Source organism: Pseudochaenichthys georgianus, chromosome 16 (genome assembly GCF_902827115.2).
Source record: "Pseudochaenichthys georgianus chromosome 16, fPseGeo1.2, whole genome shotgun sequence".
Lineage (NCBI taxonomy): Eukaryota > Metazoa > Chordata > Actinopteri > Perciformes > Channichthyidae > Pseudochaenichthys > Pseudochaenichthys georgianus.
In genome coordinates this window covers 30,526,502-30,547,081 of record NC_047518.2, presented here as the reverse complement: position 1 = coordinate 30,547,081, position 20,580 = coordinate 30,526,502, and the positions used below count along the sequence as shown (strand labels likewise).

The 20,580-nt window shown below is 39.8% G+C and overlaps 2 protein-coding genes across 2 annotated transcripts in view; both read right to left on the bottom strand.

Annotated features, from left to right (window-relative positions):
* crppa (CDP-L-ribitol pyrophosphorylase A) overlaps positions 1-16,299 on the bottom strand; it is a 44,360-nt gene extending 28,061 nt beyond the window's left edge. Inside the window, exons 1-6 of the mRNA XM_034103115.1 lie at positions 15,924-16,299; positions 14,041-14,314; positions 11,614-11,763; positions 6,718-6,822; positions 4,858-4,903; positions 3,967-4,064 (exon numbers count right to left, since the gene is read on the bottom strand). Of these exons, the coding sequence (XP_033959006.1) occupies positions 3,967-4,064; positions 4,858-4,903; positions 6,718-6,822; positions 11,614-11,763; positions 14,041-14,314; positions 15,924-16,174 (924 nt within the window). The 5' untranslated portion in view covers positions 16,175-16,299. The remainder of the gene's footprint in view (positions 1-3,966; positions 4,065-4,857; positions 4,904-6,717; positions 6,823-11,613; positions 11,764-14,040; positions 14,315-15,923) is intronic.
* A 1,071-nt stretch (positions 16,300-17,370) lies between these two features.
* On the bottom strand, positions 17,371-20,580 carry sostdc1a (sclerostin domain containing 1a). Its single transcript, XM_034103055.2, has 2 exons — positions 20,280-20,580; positions 17,371-18,677 (listed from the first exon to the last, which is right to left on the bottom strand). The coding sequence occupies exons 1-2, from the start codon at positions 20,488-20,490 to the stop codon at positions 18,232-18,234; spliced, it is 657 nt and encodes a 218-aa protein (XP_033958946.1). The 5' UTR covers positions 20,491-20,580; the 3' UTR covers positions 17,371-18,231.

Here is a 20,580-nt window from a genome sequence, read left to right as displayed (position 1 = left end):
GGTCGAGATAAATCATATTGGTGGATGCAGTTTGAACCAGAGTAGCAGCATGGAGGTCGGATCGTCACCAAAATAAATAAATAAGTGGTCCGAAAAAGGTTAATGACAAAAAGAATACACATAGCCTTCCTCAGGCAGTGTGTTTGTACCGGGGACAGGAGACACCCCCTTGATGAGAAACTCTAAGAAATGATTGGGGAATCCCTCCCGAGTGGAGTCATGACGACTGGATCTGAATTATGTTTTTGAATTTGGTGGTTTGTGTCCCAGCTGTCGATCAGCTGTGCGCAGCGTCTCCACTGCAGCAACTCTATATCCACCAGTTAAAGGAAATACAACCAATGTGTTGTGTTATATTACAATTTACCACATATGGTGTTCTTAGTTTCCATACCTCCTGTGTTTTACGAGCGACTTATCAAGTCTTGGCAAACAGCATAAAACACGATTAAACATGATCGCCTAGTATATAAAACCATGCTCGTACAAAACGGCGTCAGTTTAGACGTAATTCTGTCCTCCTGCTTACCGCATCATTTATGAGAAAACATTTCATAACATTAACACAACATATTCGAGGTGGTTTTAAATAACATCCGTATTTATTTATTTCTCCAAGTTATGTTTTTGTGTGCACTGAGGAGTCGCAAACAGGCGTTTGTTTAATCATTTTAAGATTGGCTTTAATTAATGTTTGAAAATGAATTCTTCATATATGATAAATGAGAGGCAACATTTTATTTATGGTATTATTTCCATATATTTCTCTCCATTCAATCAATCAATCAATCAATCAATGTTTATTTATATAGCCCAATATCACAAATGTTACATTTGTCTCAGTGGTCTTCACAGTGTGTACAGAATATCAGTATGACAATACGACACCCTCTGTCCTTAGACCCTCACATCGTACAAGGAAAAACTTCCAAAGAAAACCCAGTTTAAAGGGAAAAATGGGAGAAACCTCAGGGAGAGCAACAGAGGAGGGATCCCTCTCCCAGGACGGACAGACGTGCAATAGATGCCGTGTGTAAATTGAAAAGATAATACATTTGCATCCATTCTTCCTTCTGCCAACGGTGTCGCAGTTTCTCGTCTCTCCCGTTGTTGTGCTTAGTGCGTACGCATGGGTTAGAGTTTGCGTGGAGGACCGCACATTTTCCCGTCAAGTTAGTATTTTATAAATCGCAAACATTGCGTAGAAACTGGCGTACGACATTTTTTGAGCGTATATCCCTTTATAAATGAGGCCCCTGGAGAGCCAAGAAGCTGTGGACACTCAAAGACCAAACCACTTTTTAGGTCACAAAAAAACAAAAACCTCAGCACAGCAGTGAGATACCTGAGGCATAATGAATTCTAAACAACTAATGAAGAGACAGATTTGTTGTCATGTTAGTGTCTAATTTAAAATAATGCACTGTTAAAACCCTGAAAAAACATTACAAAGCCAATCAAAAAAGAAGGGTCTACCTATTCAAGTGTAGTAATGCCCCTCTGTATTGATTAGGAGTTTTGAGTCACCTGACATGGAAGTTGTTGACCAATTTACTATCATTGTTGTGCTTCATTTTTCACTAAAATAGACAGGTTAGCACCCAGGTGTTGAAAATAAGTTTGGTTTTTAAAACGATTTATGTAACCAACTGACAACTACATTTTGCTCTGTAACCGATTCAAACTGCATCAAATGGATCTTTCAGATAAGATCCTGCTGATAGATGGATAAATTAATCATATTCAATATTTATCATACACACACATGCTGCCAGTTCCTTCACCTGCACACAAACACATAAACTACTATACTGTCAGTTTTTATCTGAACGGCCCAACTTTCCTTATCCCTGTATTAGATCCACGTAATGGCACTGGGACAAAGGTATGTCTTCATCTTCCGCTTCTTCAACTTTGCTTTCATCTCTCCCTCCATTCTTCTTCCCTTCTTAACTCCCTGAAAAGGATGTATCTGATTCCGAAGCACGCGCACCGGAAAAACACATCCCCACCGGCCACCTGAGGGGAATGGCTCCAATCAGCCGATCCACAGAGACTGACACTGACCCCAATCTGTCTCTGGGACCCAGGCCAGCGCGGGACAACCAGATCCGCCCATTTGACACTGGCAGATGAAGGAGTTGGAGCGAGTTTAAAGGAGAACAGTCTGTTTGCATCACGTTGGAACATGGAAAGACATAATGCAGCATGCTCTGCCTTCTCCTTTCCACTGTCAACACCTCCACCGGGGGAATATTTATATACTTTCATGAAGATGATCGAGGAACCACGTTTGAATATATGAAGCCATGTGTAGGTGATTTGCTCTGGATAGTAGTAATAGGACAGGCACATAAAGTATGAGCACATGAACACCTGTACCTCATCTGTAACTTTGTTTAAAAAAAAAATAGAGAACCCTTAAAGGCGTAGATTTGGTGCTAGACTCATGTCGAAGTATATTAAACAGTTCAATTAAAAAGGGGAATGTGTTATCTTTCAATTGATATGCATTTATATCGATCCAAAAACACTACTTAACGTTTCCATTTTTATCACCAAGTGATTTATTGAGGTTTTTTTTATTGACAGTAAACAAAAGTTGTTATTAATAAACAAGAACACAGTTTGAAAGGAGAGTGATTTGTAAAATATCCATAAAGAAAATGGAAATCTGCTTACTGTTCCGTTTCATATGGGTGTTGAGAAATGTATCCATAGATCTCTTAATGTTGCTCTCAAAGTGCACCAGATTGATGCTTTTAACTTCAACATTTTAAAAAAAAAATCTGCCCGGGGGAACATGCCCCCCCCCCCACTTAAATCATATTCACATGGATAGGAAACTAAATTGCACACATCTTGTGTCCATATCTTTCTGTTTTGGTGGTCATGTCACAACCTTGCACGTGCATGCATGCGTGTGCGAGTCATGGTAAGATATCTGGATTCAGAGGTTGCTTTTTCTTTGCACAGCATGAAAGAAAGGCCAAATGAATGGGCTGTGATTTTAGTATTTTTCAGCAGAGGTCAATCATTTGTACGGCCCTCGGAGGATGTTGAAAACATTGAAATGGCCCTTGAGAGGAAAAAGGTTCCCCACCCCTGCTTTAAGGCAAATGTGTTATATGTGATATTGAGCTATATAAACAAAATGTTGACTTGGACCAAACCTTTAATCCCATATGCTTTGCTAACATAGGATGCTTGCTAACAAAGCTCATGTTTATGACATCCAGCTTTAAAAAGAAGCAGGAAAGGTTGCTTGAGTTAATGGTTACGTGTCTAGCTCAAGGAAAACCCAACTGTTGTTGTGGTAAAAGAGAACATTCTACATGTGGAACCTCTGTGTGGTCTGTACCGTCCGATCTAATATAGCAGACTGTCACTCTTCACTGTTTTGCATATGTTTACTGTTTTCCGTTGTCTATTAGGAACACTTTTACCAATTAAAAGGAGGATGTTTGCAACATGGGACTGTGATGCTCCCAAAAAAAACCTTAGGAATGAAAGGGAGGGATATAATCTGTGGTTGAAACTGGAAGCTTGTCAAGTCTGACTGAGCAGAAGTGGTTGGAGGAGGAGGAGGAGGAGGAGGAGGAGGAGGAGGAGGAGGAGGAGGAGGAGGAGGAAATAACTCACCACTAAACACTTTATTAATCAAGCAAACTCCCACTGTAGAGGAAATATGAACGCCATCTGCTCTACTGCATGCAGGGGAGTGAGAAGAGGAGGTTGGGATGGAGGATGCAGATGAAGAGGAGGAAAGCTGCAGACAGTGTATGTCTCAGACAAGCTCCATCAGAGGTTGGACCGCAGATGGTGGCATGTCTCACCATCGGGCCCACCCAAGTGGAGCTCACGGGGAGATTGAGGAAAATATAAACTTCAAACTGATGGGGATCTTCAGTAATGCTGTCGTCAAAATAGCCGCTTTTTAGTTGGGTTTGATTGACAAACACTTACCATGTTGAGAGCTCCAACGGCTTCCTGGAGGGCACCAGCCAGTGTGACGGCTTGTGCAGATCCACCTGTGATAGCACACGCCGACCGCGATAGAGTATCTGCAAGAGAAAGACAAAAGACTGTCTCCAAACCTCCTGGAACATGCAGAAATAACACTTCTCCAACACAGTTGTAAATATGTTATACTGTTTCAATTAACCGAGAAAAACGTTTACTTCCAGATCCAGGGGGGCAAAAAAATAGCACCTTATGGTGAAATAAGAACTTAATGGTAAATAAACAGAACATAAATGAACAATCTCAACAACATATAACAGCCAGAGCTGCAAAAGACTGAGGACCAGAAGGGCTGCCTCACTCAAAAAGACATCCATTTAGAAAAGTGTTCAAATAAGCACACTTCTTAAAGATATACAGCCATGTGTAGGCCTGCACAAGCACTCACATACAGCCCACAAAATCACAAAGACACACAAAGTGAAGCACACAACCGTTTCTCATACTGATAGATGTGAGAACTTTCTTCCAAAAAACATACAATGAATTCATTCACATCAGAGGCCCTGTGAATTATCACTGGCACCTTATGTCATCATCAAACAGGTAACTGTTGGTCCAGGTGCTGGGGGGTGAAATATGGGGCTGTGTTTATTTCCTTGTCTCTGAATGTGTTAATATCCCTTGTCCTGACTTGCTTTTTGTAGTATTCCCAGACTCTTTATACCCAACACGTTTTAACCAAGCTGAACAATGCTCTGAAGAATGCACTGCTCTCGTACAGTACAGTAAGGGGGTAATTTGGTTAATTCAACAAAAAGAGACTATTACTTTTTAACTATTTTCTGACCATTTAATCTATCTGACATTACTGTATGACGGGAGGTGACTCACCTTTGATAATGGACTCTGCAGCAGCCAAATCTCGTTTGTAGGTTACCTGAAGGAGAAAAAAAACCTGGGTTTAATGGATCAGTTGCCCCAAATATAGTAAAAACATTTGTATCCATAGGAGGTGTCTGGCAATGGCTTTGGTTTTATGTGCCAGGATATTAACAAGATATCTACCTCCAAAAAAGATAGCACTACACTAAAACACCAAAGGTGGAGGGAATTCCATTTGGTTTTCTCAAAGCGTTAAAAAAGTCACACGATGACAATAGCTTTCAGTGTCTAAGGACTAGGGCTGCAACAAACGACTAATTTGATAATCGATTAATCTATCGATTAATGAAACGATTAATCGATTATTCGGATCGTTAAGGTTTTAACTGTACTACTACTTATATCGATACTGCTTATCGATCCGGTCCTTTTAACGATAGTATTAACGGTTCTTTTGACAAGAAATAAGGTGAACAAAACTAACATCACTTTTTATTTTAATTAAATGCATAATATTTCACATCAAAAGAAACAACAATGTTTTAACAAATCATATTAAATAATGTGATGACAGAACTGTAAACAGAATAGCTGAAACTTTAACAAAATAAATAACTCAGTTACCTCTAATCATTAACCTATGTTTTTATAACTGAGTTAACTCGTGTTGCTGCTAGCATACATAACACCTGACGTGGAAACGTTACTCGTGGACGGGGCTACAGAGCTGCTAGAAAGACAGTGGAACCCGGTGCATTTCTCCGTCTGGAGCCCTTTTGCTAAATGTTTAGACAAATTGCTCGTGTTACCGCCCTTACATGATAAACTGTTTTTGCACTTTTGGTAACGAGCATTGTCCACATCGAGACGGCTAAAGTTTAACCACACCTCGGAGCGCGTTCTCTCCGCCATCTCCTCTGTGTGTGTTTGTTGCATGCATGTAGCAGCTGCGTGTGTGTGTAAACTGCCCCGCCCCCTCGCAAGCAGGCGGGGGAGAGATCTCTCGTCTGAATTGGGAAGATCGAAAATACATTATAGACGCATTTTGTAGTCATATTGCATATTAGAAACGGAGTTGGCGACACTAAGACTGCGATATAATGTTTATGTAGCAATAATACATATGACATATGTTTTAAATGTCTCCTGTACCGATAAAAAAGAGCGATAACGTTGGAGCTTAACGGGGTGTAGAACACATGTGATGACGTCACCAACGAATCGACGACTGAATTAGTTTCCAACTAATTTGGTAATCGATTTTAATCGATTAAGTCGATTAGTTGTTGCACCCCTACTAAGGACAAGGGGAAAAGGAAACATATTTTGTTTAAACATTTTTTTTTATTATTTGTATTTAGTTTTGGAAAAGTATTGCCTCCCAAAGCCTCTAGATAATGTCAAAAGAAAGAATCGAATAACATGAATCCACTGCAAGAACTTTTCCAGGAACCATTTTAGAAGCTCAGAAGCCTTAGTTTAGACCGGAGTTCCCCCACCATCTTTACTTGTGCCAAAAAGGTCCATACTCTGGGCATGGTTGCCTAGCTTTGGTTAATAATAGGAGTGAGGTGCAAGATTCGTGACAGGCAAGGGGAGGTATGGCAGGAAAAACTATATTTTCTTTATCCCCTGCAAGTGCCATTTCTTGCTTTAAGTCACGAAAAACAATGCTGCTCTTTCACTCTAAAGCTCAGTTTATAATGGACTATATGTTTGGGGGAAACACAACTAGAAAACCTAATTAAAAGCTAAAACCTCCTGCACTGATCTCCTTAACCAAAAAGTATTTCCAGTAGGTGAGAATATATCTGTCATGGACCAAAATGTCACCAAATCAACAATCCCCAACCCCCCTGGGGAGCTCACCTTCCACAGTGTTGGCGGGCCCTGGATGAGCTTTGCGTTGGTGCCACAGTACTGCAGAGCCAGATGGAGACACTCTGTGCCGAACTCAAAGTCTGACTCACTGCACTGCAGAAGGACACAACAGAGAAGAGCAGCTGTGGACTATTGTTGACAACAAAACATTTCCATCACACTCTGTGAAACTGTGTTAACCCTAACCCAGTGTTGGAACTGCACCACAACTGTAAGCCTGGTTAGATAACAAACTCATTGACAGATGTATTGAGAATCTATGGTATAATAATACACTTTGTATTTAAGAATAGATGTCAGAATTGTACACATAGATGGATATATTCTTGATTTTATTCTTAATAGACTGGAAGGTGAAAACAATTGTGTTAGGCTAGATAAAATTAACTAAAAAGACTGATATTTAACATGCTAGTTATGTGAGGCTAAACACATGCTGCTGTTTAGCACTTATCACAGCTGATGCTGACGAGAAGGAGAAGTGTTCTTAATCTGAAAAGGCACTAGAGGAAAGTTTGGCGATTATTAAGTTATTTCAAATCACCCTGTGAAGACCGTGAATGTCTTCAACACATTTAAAGGCAATCCATCCAACAGTTGGCAGACATTCCCCTCAAAACCACAAATGTGAACCTCAGACTAGAGATAGACTAAAAGTCAGTGGATTGTTGAAGTGAGTGGGAATAATGCTCTGATGTCCTTTACTTGGGAAATTGAATGTTGAACTATCATTTCCTGGCAATCGAAGCTGAATGGATAATAATATCTTGAGATTGAGTTTTTGATCTGTGGGCGCTGCAAGGGAACAACCCAGGAAATAACCTAAATTAAATGCGAATGTCCTTGCTTAACTTCAAACCTGTCTGCAACTTAGATTTTTAAGTGTCGACATGTACATGTGGAAATCATACAAAATGGAACAGTTAATTCATTGTAAGAAATGTAACATTCAAATTAGGTGCCAGTTTGACAGATTGGTGCAATTGTGCCTCAGCACCGAAGCTTTCAACAAACATCGCCATTCAGAAGAGGCCAAAAAGTCAACTTAAAACACCTGCTTTTAACTATCGCCTACTGTAACATTGGTATTTACAAGAATGCAGACAATATGACCTGCTGTCGGATTAACTCTTTTGTGCAGACAATCCTGAGGTGACGGGGTTCTGTGCAACATATTGTCGTCGCCTTGACCTCTCAAATTCTTCTTTAACTTACAGCAAATATTTCACTCAATATGTCCAAAACCTTTCATACTCTGTATCGAGATTGCAGCTGCTGTCTGAACAGAGCAGAAACAGGCTCATAGGATGATACTGCAGCACCACATTTTTCAGCAGACACTTCAGGCGATATGGTTTCCTTTGGCAAATGGACTGTTAAAATATCTTATCTCTCTGAATTTGTTTTTATCAGGTTATAAGAGCTTTTCTCACGTTATTCTGCAAGTTGTTTTTTCTATAACTCTGGATGCTACACAATGTTTTTCCTACATATGCTAGAAATGGACAAATGTTTCCCACAGCCTGGTGGGTCACTTGATTCTTGTTCACTTCTCAATCTAAAGGCTAACAGTTTTACCCATAGGAATGTATTTGTGTTGGATGCTGAAAAACATTTCCAAACATACAGTATAGTAGTTTAACACATTTTATCATAAAAGCAGCAACTTGTAAAATGGTCTTTAACTTCACTGCACCTATTCCACAGCACAGATGTGACATTGTTGATCTAGTGCCTTATTTTCCCTTGTTCAAGTTATTGTTCCAACGCTCATTAGTAGGTAAGGAACATGTGGCTCTAGTCAATTTCATTCAAAGGGAATGCTACACATGAAAATGTGATGCTTTTGTGCACAAAACAGCTCAAATAATGTCTAACCTGTTACACAAAAACATGTGTGACTGTAGCTGCATGTGCTACAAATGGGAGGAAGGGTAGTTCTGTCCTAATTCACGGAAAGACAATACAAAAAATAAATAAATAAAAGGATGAAAAATGTATTTGTGAGCCAAGAGAAATTAAAGTCTATTAGAACTGATTCGAATTTATTTCAGGTGACTGCAAATATTGAGGTGCATGTTAATGCAGAATCTGGGACAGAAGCTGGAAAATAATGTATACCTTTGCTTTTTCAGGGTACAATAATCCATATAATAATAATAATTCGAGTTTTCAGGCCTTTATTTAATGTTTAAAAAAAATTAATTACATACACACATGCATTTCCAAACATTTGGACTACCTATGTTGCAAATGTATTATCTTTTCAATTTACACACGGCATCTATTGCACGTCTGTCCGTCCTGGGAGAGGGATCCCTCCTCTGTTGCTCTCCCTGAGGTTTCTCCCATGTTCCCTTTAAACTGTGGGGTTTTCTCTGGAAGTTTTTCCTTGTACGATGTGAGGGTCTAAGGACAGAGGGTCTAAGGACAGAGGGTGTCGTATTGTCATACTGATATTCTGTACACACTGTGAAGACCACTGAGACAAATGTAACATTTGTGATATTGGGCTATATAAATAAACATTGATTGATTGATTGATTGATTGATTGATTGATTGATTGATTGATTGATTGATTGATTGATTGATTGATTCATGTACTTTGATTTGTACCAGTGAACTTGGTATTTGTGCTTTTACTCACAGCGGGGAAAACTAAGCTGGTTTAGATCAGGGGGAAGTTTGGAGGCAATGAGCTAATTTAGTTTATTTCAGTCCACAAGACTGCTAAAACAAATCCATGCTACCTGAGATTATAGCTGGGTAATATTTTATCAAGGTAAAACTGAGAGGGGTCTTTTATGCCATGTACGCTGGAACCGAAGAGAGAAATAACAGCAAGAATACGCTCTCTGTCGTGGGGTAATTTTACCTTTAGCATTATCTCCTGGTACAAAAGCTTACACTGGGGACCGGATAAAGTGTCTCCCCCTTTGTCTTTTCAGTGCTAAATTATTCTGCTCTCAAAAGATGTCAAGCTACAAATGTGCAACTGTCCTACAGTCCTAACCTGACACTTTTCCTATTTTTTTAAAGGTTGACAAGCAGGAGAGCAACAGGGGGAGAGAGAGGGGGCCCCTTGTCACCCCCCTAGTTTGTCCAGCCTTTATTCTGCAGCATTTATGAGAGCTAAATATATTATTATATCAAATCCTTGAGAGCTTCCAAAGCAATCTACACATAGTAAAAAAAGAAACTTGAGACATATTTTAGCTCTTGGCTCAACATTTGCTGCGTCCTTCAGAGACGTGGTTATCGGAATATCCATCTAATGAAGTCAAGCAGCTTGAAATAGCAAGCTCAAATAAATAAGGTCAACTTCTACAATTTTACAGTTTTAATATTAGGTTTGTGTGCATTAGCCTGCCAAGTCTCAGCAATAAGCCCCTGCTTTCAGCAAAGAATCAACGCATTTACAGTTTACGTCAGCGGATAAATTCTTTCCATTTTTCAGGTACACATATTAAAACTCACTCAACCATTAATTGAGACCATTAATCCAACTCCACCTAAATGTGCCATGTATTTTCAGGGCTCTTTCTCCATTTTTCCAACTTAGCCTTTGTTCACATTTGTTCCACAGACTAATCTGAAAAATATGAACGTGTCGTTTCTCTCCCAGACGCAGCAGAGGCCAAGAGAAAATGATAGCACCCACGCCACAAGCTTTTTAGAGGGAAGCCCTGCAGGTTCTGGCACATCGGCTGAACAATGAGGGACTGTGAAGGCCTGTTATGATGTATGAGAACCATTAAGTCCTTTGTTATCCAAATGGTGTCATTCTTTAGAGCATACATCTCAATGTGACTGTTATTTCATAAGACTAAAAACTATTTGTTCTGCATTCATTTAGGAGTGGGTAAAACGCTGCAGAACAGGATCTTTCCAACCTGTGATATTATGTGTTGATTTTGCAAATATATAGCAGTTGCAGAAAACCACTCAAAATCGTAGTGTGCTGCCTAACTTCTTCAGTTGCACAGAATGAACGCTCTTCAATTTAACAATGCATGTACAACAAAACAAAACAGTAATAAAGGATTTACATTAATGGATAAATGTGAACAATGTGCTCTTCCCCTGCAAGTAACTGCAATAAAATAAGGGAATATAAATTGTATTAGCTTTCTCATGTGTCCCCCCTCTCTGAAGCTTGTTGTTTCTGCTACTTTTCAATTTTGTGGGTATTAGCTACAGCCATAACTTTAACAACCTAACAAAGAAGCATGCTTAATTGAGATGAGCAGGATGCTTTAGTTTAAAACATGAAGAGGTTACAGGGAACAGTGTATACTTTCATATATTGTTTATTGGATAAAATTCAAAGTTGCAAAAGCAAGAAAATGATGCTACGGGCAGACTACATCGCCAGGAGGAAAATGTATCACAGCCTCAGGAAACGGACCTTCAGTTTGGGCCGTGACAAAATCAGCCAGGACATTCTTTTGTTCCCGGGCAGTGCCTGATCTCCCCGCCAGTTCAGCACTGCTTTTTTCTTGCTTCTGCCAGTTTGGATTTAGTCCAATAAACAACATATCAAAACGTATCCCTGGTTGTAGCAGCACACGTGGCTATCATAAACTATGTGCGGACACCACACAGCAAGGTAAAAGTTTCAGCAATTTGGTTTAAATGTAATATACTCTTGTATTGTATGGATCCAATAGTAGATGAGAATGCTGCCTCCTATTAGTTTGGAGCATTTGGCCAGGTATTAGACATTGCACCTTTAATGGCATGTCCTCATTGTGTTTCTTTTTCTTTCTTTCTTCCGTTTACACTAATTGTTGTCGTCATCTTAACGTTATTGTACCCACGTTAATAACAGATGAACACCCGGGTGTGTGAGTGTTAAATGTGAATGAAATAACAGACTCTACCTTCTGATAGGCTTGATAGATGACATCATATGTGAATCCCTGAGGCATCTCACTGGCTCTGTACTTTGCTCGCTCGAGAGAATGGTCCAGGTAGCCCTCTGATGTGGTGGCTATCACCGTGGAAACGAGAGGTCGGATAGCTCCTGCTGCCTGGACGAAAAACAAAAAAGCATTTAGTATTTGTTTAAAATCCAATAAAAGATAGATATTTTATCACTAAACAAGCTCAATCTGTGTATTCATATACAATGCTTTAATCAATTATCTAAAACATATTGCTGACTTGGCGCTTGATGGGTGTTATGATACAGTCAGCTCACAGATCAGCTTTTATTAACAACACATACATGTTGATGTTGTCAATTTATTTTTTAATAAAGTTTGACAGTAAACAAACTATGAAAGTCAAAATCCATTTATCTTAGTTTTCCTACCAGTTTTTGTTGAAGTTGTGGTAAAAACATAACAATCTTGTTTCAATAAATGAAGACCTGCAATCATTAAGCAAATAATGGATTAATCAATCGAGAGAAAAATAATCGGTACCTATCTTGATAATAATTGTAATTAATTTTTCATTCAAAAATGTCATATATATCCGGTTTAAAGTTCTCAAAGATGGATATTTCCTGCGTATCTCTGTTGATATCATACAAGACATCATGAGACATCAATATGGACTATAATGGGAAAATACATTTGAATTATTTATACATTTATAAAAAAAAAGATATTATGAAATGATTTGCAGAATAATCAATACTGGAAATAATCAATAATTGCAAATCTGCAGTGTTTTTTGAAAGACTAAAATCCTGCACAATATCATATAATATAATCATGAATCATCGGTCATACATCGAGTCAGTTATATTACACAGTAATATAAAAGCCATCTTAACAGCTTTAGTGCACACTGATTTTACTTCTTGGAAATAGAAAATAATCCACATTTCTGAGAGAATATTTTTCTCTCCCGACAGCATGATAGATGGAAGGCAGCTTCTAAGAGTTGACGGTCAGCGAGCCTGAGCGCGAGGAACGTCTCGCAAATGAAATGAAAGCAAACATGTGTTCTGCGTGTTACACATGCTGTTAAAATCAAAATGAATCTGCTGCTTTTCAGTGGAGACGGGCTCCTTGCCATGAGCGTGGACACTGGCAGGATAATGAAGACCAGACCGCCTGCTGTGAAAGTTCATCACAAAGCACACACACACTCTCAAACACACCATTAATGTTGCCCTCACGTCAGGGAGCGCTTGCTTTCTTCACAACCTTTGTGACCTGCATTGAACAGAGTCTCAGTCATGAATCAATATGAGACTAATCTGCAAGTAAGGTCGTCACAGCGGCGTGACTTCGGCCTGAATGTTTTCCATCCATCACTGATGAAATAAACCTCACCACTGGGAGCGATGGATCTGTCAAACTGATAAACAGTTTCTCAAAAAAGATGGAAAGACCTTAAGGTGTAATCACAAGAACTGTTTGTCTTCTTTGGTCAAAGCTGACAAGAAAACGTTGTTGTACTTTTAGTGTTTGGTTTATTTATGTTCACACTGCACGTTGAAAAATGAAGCACGGGTTTGCACAAACAAATAAGACGTGTTGCAGTTGGTAACTTGTCATCTCATAAGGTGTGAGTTTTGATTCTTTAAACTGCAGCTGACCATGATGGATTTTGTTTGAATTGTTCTGTAATTGACCTTCTCTGGTTTTCAGCAAAACTTAGATGAAGAAATGAGCTACAGTCTAGATTTAATTAGTTTAACTTCGCTTTCCAAGCATGAGGAACTACTGGCATTTTGGGGTTGTCTCCTCAATTTGTAGACGCATTACAATGAGGAAACACAGGCTATCCATAAAGGTTACACATTTACAAGCTATGTTTACATATAGGAGCATTGCAGATCATTTTAATTATGATCATTTACAAGTTCTGACATTAACTGAGCTTTAAATGCTTCCTCGTGGCAGCATTGAACTAATTGCAGTGAGCAAAGGTCCAATTTCCATAGATTTCTGTAGAAATAAAAAGAAAAAATGCTACACCCTCTTGATACCTCTGCAAGGTTTAAAATCACTGACACAATCTGGAAACTGGGCTCAAAATCAGCATGTGTTGTCATGCTGCATCTCACAATTATTTTCACGATTTAACGATTACATTTTTAAATAGTAGACTATTTTGTCTCAAATGTCTATAAATAGTGATAAATGCCCACTTTTCCAGGAGATTGTGATTTCTTTACTTTCTTGATAAATCCAGCTAATGGTTTAGAAAACATCTAAAAATAGTAAAAACATATAAATTCCAGTTTCCATAAGTCCAAGTTGTTGTCTTTAAAAAGGTGTCAACAGACAAAAACACAAACATATACATTTTTATATTATGTGAGATATACTAGCTGTTATCATACTGACTCCTTGTTCCTTGGCAGCCATGGCTATCTTGTACAGAAAATCCTCCTCCACAAAAGGCCGCACAGCATCGTGGATGAGGACCACCTTCGGTTTGTCCGCCACCGGCCTCCCCTCCTCCCCCAGAGCCAGGACTCCGTTATATATCGACCTGTGGCGAGTCGAGCCGCCTGGCACCACTCGAACCTTTGTGTGCTGGAACTGCTGGACGATGTCCGTCATGAGGTCCATGTGTTCTCTGGCAACAACGACCACAATGCTCTGGATCCATGACACCCTGCCAAACACAGAGTCCACTCAGCAACGTTTGTTTTGTCAGGTGAGAAGTCATAATAACCAAGGAGGGTAGGCAGAACATAACACCTACTATAGTTTTTTTACATATAGGAATTATGGCTGTAACTAATCTATTGATTTATTTGCTTGTTTCATCCGAAGAATGTTGAAAAGTTGAAAATGCTTGTATTGGCTAACCAAGAGTCCAAACCCAAAGATATTTGGTTTAAATAAGAAATACAACTGAAAAAAAGTTAAAACCAGCAAAAGTACAATACAAAAGGTGTTTAAAAGTTGTGGTTTTGTTGTTCTACTAAACTAAACTAAGTGTCTGTTGGCTTTGACATCATATTTTGCATACAAACAGGAGAGGGAAATCAAATTAGCGCAGAGTGCTGAGCTATTCTTTACATAAATTACTTTGCCTAAATAATCAAAAAGTCTCAACATTGTTAAATAATAATATATTATCATGCATCTAGAGCCAATTACAGACCCATGCAGCCCTACTTTTAAATCACCCAGCTTGGATTATGGATCCAAATCAACCACTAATCAGTACTGTCTGACACTGATGACCTATGAACTTCTTGTAAGCAGTCAGGCCACACAGATGCAGGGAGCATCTGCATCCTGCTGTCTAGACCCAGGATGTTGCAGGAAGTAGTTCATTTCCCGACAACATGTGAACACTGTCAAAAAGCTAAGAGCAGACACATCGGATTATCAAACCGGTTGTTATTGTAATGTTGTAATGAAGGACAGGCAATGATCATAACACAGTGTAGACATCCATCCTCTCTTCATCATTATGTATCAATGATTTGATACATTGTTAAATAAGATTGATAATAGTACACTTAACAAAAGTAAGTAGGCTAGTAATATTGATTTTCATAGCACCTTACAAATCCTGACGTACTTTAGAAGTGCACATAATAAACATGAATCTGATGTTTAAGAATAATGCTGCCCTGGTTTTCTCTGTCCACCTGCATATGGGTAATATGAAGATATTATAAACCATAAAATTACATAAAAGTGTAAATCCTGAGCTTTGTCCATCCCATGGTAGGTATCACTAATCTCTCAGAGTAGGCTATGAGGCCATTTTGGAAACTCAGTGCCAGGATTATTACAAATCTTTGCCAAATATGATTTGTGCATCAAAGATTAAGTATTTGTCATTTTAAATTTAAATGTAGAGACAGACATTTGTGTATGTATTGATGTGTGTATTGTAATGTACATTTAGTTCATATATCATTTATAAAAACAGACAATGAAGGGAGTTTCATTTATGACAAAACATCATATTTGATCAACTTTTCATGCACAAACTTGCATAATGTTCACACCGAATTGTAGTGGATAGAAATTGGTGTGCAAAGAGAGTATGAGTACCTTTGTACTCAAGTACAGTAAAGTTGCTTGAGTAAATGTACTTACATTAAGCTAACTGTACACACAGACACACGCTACACACCGGCCGTTAGAGAAAGTGAAGGACCTGTTGTCACCAACGTTACACCTGTAGCCTACCTGCAGGTTGCATATGTTCACAAAAAGGGATTATGACATTTTAAATGTACGCCTTTTCATTCTCCTACCTCTCGAAAGCCTGTATGGTGTAGCTTATGAGCGGCCGACCCATAAACAGGCAGAACTGTTTCGGTGTCTGTAGACCGGTTCTTTCCCCGGTGCCTCCGGCAGGGAGAACGACTGACACCGGGAAGTCCACGCTGCGTTCCGCCGGCTGGTGGTCGCTCCTCCCGGCCTCACAGGTTGGGAAAGTCCCGGGATGAGTGGGCCTGTCTGGGTCACAACTATCGCTTTGCATCTTTTTGTGGTGATCCTCCATCAGCTGGTGGGTGAGGGGTCACCGCAGGTAATGTCTAAAACAGTCCATTCCCCGCTGATGGGGCGGGGAGGCAAAATAGCGGCAACGTGGATGGATATTTAGAAAAACAGCGCTGTAAAGCTGGAACCGTTTAATGGAGTGTTTCCGTTTAATGCTTTCAAAATAAAACAAAAAGTTAGTCTAGGTTTTGTTAGTTTATTTTACCAAAAAGCTTCTAAGGTGCATAGATGGGCATTGGGCTGACATATGTGTCTATAACTGTTTTCAGATGTCTTAGTTCTAAAGGTGAGAAAGTAAAAGGCCTAGATCCCTAGAGAAGCGAATAACTAAGTATAGAGCTTTTTTTCTTCAGAATAGTAAAATGCTTGCCCCGGAGATGTGGGGGGAGTGCGTAGGAAACTTCATATGAATTGACAAGGCCAGTTCATCATACTGTATTGTAATGAAAAGAAAAGTTAAGTTTAGATTGAAGTTTATTTTTAAATGCAAAATTGTTTTCATTTCCGGTCAAATTCAAGTGAATGCAATCTGGAAAAGCTATGGATATAACAAGCAGCTTTTGTTCTCGCATGATTTCAGTAGGTAGGTTGTCGTTGCATGTCTCTCGATAACTTGTATATCAATCATATTCAATTAATACTCAATTATCAACTATCAGAATTTGAGCATTCTTGCAGTATAACATTACCAACATTATATATTTTAAAGGTCCCATGTCATGGCCATCTCTACTGATCATAATTCCATTGTTGAGGTATAGATTTTTATTGTGCAATTTTCCAAACGCACATTGGTTTCTCATACGGAAATGCTCATACTCTGTCGCGTATGTGTATTCACTCTCTGTCCTAAACGGCTTGTTTGAGCTCCTGGGGGGGGGGGGGGTGCTGAGGGGGCTGCAGCACCCCCATCTGCGAGGCTCCACTAGCACCCCCTCCCCCCCTGTGTGTGAGGAGCTCCACGGATTGGTCCATTTGGACCAATGGGTCCATTTTGGTATGGTCACGTCACTGTACCCAGGAAGAAAAAGAGAAATCTCCAACGAGGCGTTCTGGGGCAGCATAGACAGGTATTTTCTGTGTTAGAATTGTACTCGTGAGTCGCTACAGGGTGTACTTTCAGGGTTTGTGACTTTGCAGACCGTTTACATGCCTAAAAACCTTCATAACACATAAGGGGACGGGTAATAACCGGAAAAGGATGACATGGGACCTTTAATGTATATACAAGTGTGCAACTAAATGACAGTTAGAATAACAGAAAGATAAATGAAATGATCTATTACACATAGGTAGTTTATATGAAGAACCTAGTGTCTCAAATCAAGACTATTCCTCTGTAGATATGTTGTAAATGTACTTCTAATTTTCACCAGTAAGTCTAACATAAGAACTTCATATTGCTTTGCATGGTTAACTGAAGTGTCATACCTGGTAAAGCCTCCAAAGACAACAATACATGTGATAAAAAAAGGGATATTTATTTTGTATAAAGTTACTACAAGACTGATTGATGACAAAGCTTTTCCAGGTTTTACCCACATGCTGAAGTCAATTAAGCAATCATATTATATGTTGTCACAGAGAATATATTACATCAAAAAAATCATAAATCTTACAAAGTAACATTTTATACACATGGCCATTCTTAAAAAGGCAAGTAAGAATTTGATATATGTACAAGTATTTACACTGAATTTGATTTGAGATGTTTGGTGTTTACCGGTGTTGGTCCATCTGCACATACACTGAATATATAGGAACCTTATGAACGCATGCATATGGCTACATTCAGGGACATTGTATGTTAGCTTGGGGCTCCAGAAAGCACTGCAGATTGTACACCCCAGTTCTGTTCACATTATCTTTTCACCTTTTGGATACAACAACAAGAAAAGTCCTTAGCATGCCTTTTGGAGTTCTCCCATCATAGTAGGGAACCAGCTTCACCTAAATTAAGTCCCAGTCACATAGAGAGATAATCCACAAACTCTGGACATAGTGTCTCAATGTCACAGAGCCAAAACTCCGTAGGGTCATAAGGATTCAGAGTGAGTCTCAGGGCTCAGCTTCGTGCCAGTTCTCACTCAGCCGGTTCTTCCCCAGCCTCCTCTTACTCTTGGACTTGAGCTTGCGCAGGAGCTGCGGTGGCAACAAAGCCGGCTCCTCGAATTTGTTGCCCGACTCGTTGTGCATCCTCGAGTACCTCTTGCACTTGCAGGAGGTGACAACAGTGATTTTGTATGTTCTCGTGCTGCCATCCTGGCATTGCAGCTGGATGCGCTGGGTGCGGGTCTTGTCGTTGACACACCGCCAGTCCTGGTTGCTGCTCCGACGACCCCAGAGCTTCCTGCCATAGGCGCCGCCGATCCAGTTCTGAAGCATCTGAGCTGGGAGACACTCTCCAGCGCACACCAGCTCCTTGATGGGGTTAATGCTGGTGCAGTGGCCATCAGAGATGTACTTTGTGGACCTCAGCTCTCTGCATCCAATTTGGCCTCGCTCTGTGGAAAGACACAATGAGAATCATGAGAATCTGACAGCTGGATGTATATCGGAGAACATTTCTAAATCATGCATTTAACAATTGTTTTTTGTCTAGAAAAAGGCAGTGAGTAGTGAAAAAAGCTTGTTAAATGTTCACACATCCTGACGTAACATCTTTAAATGTCTTGTTTTTTCATTCCAAAAATCTATATGTATGAAAAAGAAAAGAAGCTAATCCTTACATATGAGACGCAGAAATTAGATAATGTTGACTTAAAAACAACCAAACAATATTTTGAATCTTTTGATAGTTGTTGGTTGATTTCCACGAACTGGCTAATTGTTGCAGCTCTAATGTAAGTTTCAGTTTTCCGAGCACTAATTGAGACAACAAAATGACACACCAGTGAATACATGTCATTACTTCATCATGGTATTGAAACGTTAATAACGATAATAATGGATAACTTTCCAGTCCTTTATCCTGTACATTATCTTGGTTTGGAGCCCCTTCTTAGCCTCTGGCAATGTCAAGGACCACAATAGCATTTTGACCTTTGCTTCAAAAAGCAGAGGAACTTTGGCATGTGAAAAAAAAGTCTCTTTTTTTATCAGTGGATTGTGACTGGATGTATTATTCTGCTGCAGGCTACAAACACTGTCCCCCTGCTCGCCCCTCCACCACTGTAACACAAGCTCAGGTCCATTCATACAGCTCAGTGACAATGCCCCCCCCCATGTGACAGTGTTTGATGAATGAACTCCCTTGCTTCCCTCCTTCCTTCACCACTGGCTGCTGGGAATGCCTCAGAGCAAAAATAGGAGGCTTCATGGGAGAACACCTCTATTCAGCCACACTGACACCCAGTGGGCTATACCTGCCTGGACCAAAGCCAACTTTATGAGCTCAGTGTGCTTTGACACAACCCCCCTGCACAAGACTCTATCCAAAATGTACTGTTACCGTATAGAATTTGTTTTGATATTTTCTAAATGTTTCATACCACACTAATTTGATAGCCTGTATGCTATTTTTTGCAGATTAGCTATTTGATATTAGGTGTATCAAGGTGTAACGGGATTAAGTGCCGCATTAAAGGGTCCCTTGTTTGACTAATTGAGATGTAGATACTAAAGACAAAAGCGATTAATGAGCTTTATCAAGAGTTTATTTCTGCATGCAGCCTCGAATTAAGAAATTCAGAAAGTGGAATGGAAAAAATGGAAAACGGTTGCATTTGCCAGTTCGGTTTCCTTGTCTAAAGATGAGAGCTATTGGATGAGTAATCTAATAGCATATCTTGGAAAGACATTATGCCGATATCAAGACTGTTTAATGGAATGCAAAAAACTCAACATTAGAAATAACACCAGAAAATAAAAGGAAACAAAAGAGTGCTATCCTTGAGCACAACAAGGTTACTGACACTTTATCAATACACACACACACACAGTCACACACACACACACACACACACACACACACACACACACACACACACACACACACACACACACACACACACACACACACACACACACACACACACACGTCTCTATACAAATATGTTTGCAGTTTATGAGGAATGAACAAATAATAAAGCGGCTCCGGTTCTCACCCCCTCTGTCCTGCCCTGAGCTGCCCGCTCCTCTCCCGCCGGTCCGGGCTCGGTTCAGGGTCACATTGCTCTGAACCTCCGGCACCGGCGCGCTCACGTGCGATAACAGGAGCTCCGTGGCGTCGTTTTGTAACGCATGGCAATTCCTCAGCAGGATGCAAAGTACGACCAAGGAATGGCATGACGTCTCGTACGCGCTCAGGTGCATCATGATTGCTCTCTGGGAAGAGGGAGAGATGTAGGTCCGCTTGGAGAGAGAGACTGATGCTGGAGGAACATGTGAGACCCGAGGTTTTATACA

Excerpts from the sequence above, each read along its gene's own strand:
- sostdc1a (XM_034103055.2), bottom strand. The coding sequence starts at position 20,490 with ATGATGCACCTGAGCGCGTACGAGACGTCATGCCATTCCTTGGTCGTA. Across the intron at positions 18,678-20,279 it reads CTCAGGGCAGGACAGAGGGG|AGCGAGGCCAAATTGGATGC; the intron begins GTGAGAACCGGA and ends GTCTTTCCACAG.